At 62.4% G+C, this 4,505-nt stretch overlaps 2 protein-coding genes across 2 annotated transcripts in view; both read left to right on the plus strand.

Annotated features, from left to right (window-relative positions):
- LRRC4B (leucine rich repeat containing 4B) overlaps positions 1–561 on the plus strand; it is a 1,905-nt gene extending 1,344 nt beyond the window's left edge. The window contains exon 2 of the mRNA XM_004710690.2: positions 2–561. Within this exon, the coding sequence (XP_004710747.1) occupies positions 2–533 (532 nt within the window). The 3' untranslated portion in view covers positions 534–561. The remainder of the gene's footprint in view (position 1) is intronic.
- Positions 562–2,326: 1,765 nt separating this feature from the next.
- The window catches only part of ASPDH (aspartate dehydrogenase domain containing), a 5,327-nt gene continuing 3,148 nt past the window's right edge, over positions 2,327–4,505 (plus strand). Inside the window, exon 1 of the mRNA XM_045292617.1 lies at positions 2,327–2,419. Coding sequence (XP_045148552.1) covers positions 2,327–2,419 — 93 coding nt within the window. The remainder of the gene's footprint in view (positions 2,420–4,505) is intronic.

The raw sequence follows: 4,505 nt of genomic DNA on the forward strand, positions 1-4,505 counted from the left end.
CCACGGCGCCCGCGCCGCGCTCCTCGCGGCCCACGGAGAAGGCGTTCACCGTGCCCATCACGGACGTGACGGAGAACGCCCTCAAGGACCTGGACGACGTCATGAAGACCACCAAGATCATCATCGGCTGCTTCGTCGCCATCACCTTCATGGCGGCCGTGATGCTGGTGGCCTTTTACAAGCTGCGCAAACAGCACCAGCTGCACAAGCACCACGGGCCCACGCGCACCGTGGAGATCATCAACGTGGAGGACGAGCTGCCCGCCGCCTCGGCCGTGTCCGTGGCCGCCTCGGCCGTGACCGTGGGCGGCGGCGGCGGCGTGGGTGGGGACAGCCACCTGGCCCTGCCCGCCCTGGAGCGCGACCACCTCAACCACCACCATTACGTGGCGGCCGCCTTCAAGGCCCACTACGGCGGCAACCCCGGGGGCGGGGGCTGCGGGGGCAAGGGCCCGCCGGGCCTCAACTCCATCCATGAACCTCTTTTGTTCAAGAGCGGCTCCAAGGAGAACGTGCAGGAGACGCAGATCTGAAGGCCCCGTGGGTGGGGGCCAGACTCCGGCGGGGGGAGGGGGTTGCCGGGGGCTGGGGGCTGCCTCCGTGGCCCCTCCTTCTTCTGGACCCGCGAGGGGGGGGACCCAGCCCCAGCCCCAGCCGCACCTGGACTCCTGAGGCTTCGACCCAGCCATTCAGGAGAAGGACCAGAACTTGGGGTGAGGCAGGGGAGGGGTGCATCTCCTCCATCCCCCCCACCAGCCTGCGGGGAAGGGGCCCCCTGCCTTTAGGAGGGGTGTTCTATACCCTCACCACCCAGCCCGCCTTCTCAAGGTCACCCGAATTTTATGGTTCTTTTTTTTTTTTTGCTTTCCAGTTCAAAGCCCCTCCCCATCCACCTGTCCCCACCCCACCGAAAAAACAAAACAAAACCGGGCCCTGGAAACCTAAGACTGAACTCTTCGTCTGAGAAGCCTCCCCGACACTCCGCTCCTGACACCCCATCCCTGCCCTCCCCCCTGTTCGATAAGCTCCACTTCAACCCTCATCCCCCTTGACTGAGGGGGGACAGTCATCCTCTCTCCCCTACCTCCCCTTTCCGTCGCCCTCTCCCCGCCCCCCCACCCCCCACAGACTCTTTTGATACCGAAGGGAGGTTTGCGTCTATGACTACCTGCTCTGTAATTACTTTAAAAAAAACAACAAAAACAAACAAACAAAAAAAGATGGAAAAAGCTACGAAGCCTGTTTTTGCAAGGATTCTGAAAAGCTGGAGTGGAGGGAGAAAAAGAAAGGTGGAGGTGGGGTGAGAGGCCGGGGAACTCACATGGGAAACCCTAGGATGGGGGCTGGGGAACTCAGACGGGGAACCCTGGGGTGGGGAGAAGGCGAGAAGATGGACAGGTAGGCCTTGGTAACACCCTCCCCCCACCCCCCTGTCAGGAAGGTCCCCTCCATCACTCACTAGCTCAGGGGACTCAGCCCCACCCCCTCCCCCAAGGAGGGAGAGATTTTGCTCAGCTATGAACCAAAAGTTGGTCAAAACCACCCAGGGGTAAGGTACGGCGGAAGAAAGACTGGGCGATCATTCAAGATTGTTGGTGACATGAATTCCGGCCCCCAGCTTATAGGACAAGATAGAACTGCCCCTGTGGGTTTCCAAGGCTTGACATCCTTACTGAACCGGAAGCCTGGTCTTTCTCCCGTGAACCCAGGAAGTCAAGGGTGGTTTCTAACTGTTGACCTTGTGGTGGGCAGCCTCATTCCCACGCAGAAGGACCCTACGGGGCGGGAGTAGAGCTGCTGCCATAGACCTGCGGCTGTACCTTTTACAGAAGTGGGAGGGCCGCGTGGTCTTTTCTTCATCCGGGAGTCAGTGTGGGTTGTACCCACCCCTCCCCGAACCCCCCACACACTTTTAGGTAAACAGCTGAGCGCTTAACTAGTGCGCCACCATGGCTTTGTTAAGGTGACCCACTGCCCATTGAACCCATTCTGACTCCTAGCGGTGACCTCATGGGGCAGAGCCAGAACTGTGGTGAAAGGCAGGCACCCAAGCTTTGGGTTCGCTGTCCAGCGCTTTCACCACTGTGCCCGGTCTCCCTGCCAACCGTTTTGATGATCTGTGGGGGGTGGAGGCTTGGGGCAGAGGAAATCGAGGGGGTCTGGACCAGGGCCCCCCCAAGCCGCTCCAAACACCGTTGCGGTGGAAAGGGGGGTTGCCTGGAGGTTGGGTGTGGCGGACACACCAGCTGCCAGCTCCAGAGAGAGAAGCTAGTTTGGCATGGAATGGAGAGGCAGGAGGGGTGTGGCCCATGCCCAGAGCTCAGGCATGACGAGCAGAGGGGACGTGTGCACCCCCCAAGGTCCCCAGGGGGCCCGCAAGGACAGAGCCCTCAGCCAGAGGAAGCTGCTGGGGGCGGGGGTGAGGAAGCTGCAGGAGGTGGAGGCACCTACGCCATACCAGCCGCAGAGCGCACGTGCCAACTGCGGGTCCTGAGAGGCAGGGGGTGAGGATGCCAGGGCCACCAGAGGCGGCAGGACCTGACAGCCGGGCACCTCGCGGGGGAGGCACCTCTTCTAGGCTCTCTTGCTCCTGTTTCCGGACAGACACTGCAGGACACACACCCCAACCCCTCAAGTGACAACCTCGCTAGGAAACGAGTGGGCAAGGAGGCTGGTGAACTTGGGGAGGCCTGCTCTTCCTCCCTGGCTGGCCCTGTCCCCACCTGGGACAGCATATTCTCCCTTGGGTCTGGGGTCTCCAGCCCCAGCAGTCTGCCACTGTCTGCTTCCATCGCCTTGGACCTCCGGGCGTCCCCCCCAGCACCCCCACTCCCTTTCATGGTCTCTTTCCCTCCCGGTCCCTTTCGGCGCAGATCCTGGTTGCCATGGAAACGCTGCAGCGCGGACCAGGTGGTGGTTGGGGGTAGGGCGCGGGGCTGCTGCAGCCACCACCATTTCCCGTGCCAGGCACCAGCAAAGCGCAGGGGGCTGGCAGGGCGCGTCTTGGAGGGCACTCGGGGACTCTCCGGGCCTCGGGCTTTGTCCCGGGCCCCAGGAAGTCTGGGGTGGGGTGGGACGGGCATGGGGGCGAGGAGGCAGCACTGGAAGGTGTGTGTGTGTGTGTGGCGGGGAGCTGGTGCCTTGGGCGGGCTTCAGTGAAAGGTGCAAAGTCAAGGTGGCACCAAGGACGTGGAGAGGATGGGGGTGGGGCAGGATGTGGGCCCATTGAGGCAGGGGTGTGGGGAGGACCAGCTGCGGAGCCCAACGAGATGGTCAGCTGGAGACGGCCACCTGAGGGCCAGGGCGCTGGAGTGAGGGGGAGACAGGCCTGCAGCCAGGCTGCAGACAGGGTGGCAGGAAGCCAGGCCAGGAAGAGACGCGGAGGGGGGCAGGGAGCACAAGAGAGGGAGCCAGAGATAAGAGAGAGATGGGGAGAGAGAACCGCAGCAAGGACTGAGAGGGCGGGGGACTGGACCGGGTCGCCAAGAGCCCAAAGTGATGGGTTTGGGGTTTGGGGGTGTTTTTTTTCCCCCTATTGTGTTTGTTATTTTGTGGACAAGTAGCACAACGGTGCCAAGACAGAGGAAGACCCGGAGTGAGGGGAGAGCCGACCAACCAGAGTTCCCCCACCCTCTGTCCCCTCCCCAGAGCCTCATGCTCACTTCCAGCCCTCTCCACCCCCACCCCAAGCTAGATGCGGTTTCCATGGCAACCTGGCCAGGCACCGAAAAGGGGAGGGGACCGGGGACTGCAGAGGAAATTTTCCACCGTGGCAAGAGGAGGGTGGGCAGGGCTTGAGGCAGGCGAAGCCAGCCCCCTATAGAGTGGAGAGCCGGAGCCAGGGGTTGGGGAACCGAGAGTCCCCATCCCAGCACACCCCAGTCCCTCTGTAGCCCAGAGAAGGGTCCTCACGGACACCCCGACACCCCCCTGCAAATTCGCTCTCCCTGCTCTGGGCTACTGTGACCAGAAGGTGCTGGAGAGGAGGCCCAAAGGTCAAATGTCCAAAGGTTAACTGCTGTCCACAGAGGTGGGGGGGTGGGGGGGTGATAGAGTAGCGGCCAGCACGGACACCAGGCCCCAGACATGGCTCTGGACTCCGGGCCCCGGCGGGTCGGGGTGGTGGGCTTCGGGCGCCTGGGTGAGTCCTCCATGTCCTATTGGGCTTCCCCAGACCCAAGCCTCCCCCTCCTTCTTCATCTGTGTCCCCACCTGGGGCTCTCTGCATGTCCTCCTTGTCTCTGGCCCCTTCTCTGAGATCGGCCTCCTTATCTCTCTCTGTCTCTGTCCTCCCCCTTCTGGATCTGTGTGCCCTTCTCTGGGTCCCTGTCCTCCTTGCTCTGTCCCCTTGGAGTCCCTATCCCTCTCTGTTGTGGCTCTCTCTGGGTCCCTGTCCCCCCCCCTCCCCATGTATCTGTGTTCTCTTTGGGGCTGTTTTCTCTCTGGGTCTCCTCCCCCACCCCCTATCTCTCCAAGTCTCTGTCTCTCTCTCTGGGTCCTCCCGC

This window comes from Echinops telfairi, unplaced genomic scaffold, assembly GCF_000313985.2.
Source record: "Echinops telfairi isolate 266 unplaced genomic scaffold, ASM31398v2 ScPeMD7_655;HRSCAF=1070, whole genome shotgun sequence".
NCBI lineage: Eukaryota > Metazoa > Chordata > Mammalia > Afrosoricida > Tenrecidae > Echinops > Echinops telfairi.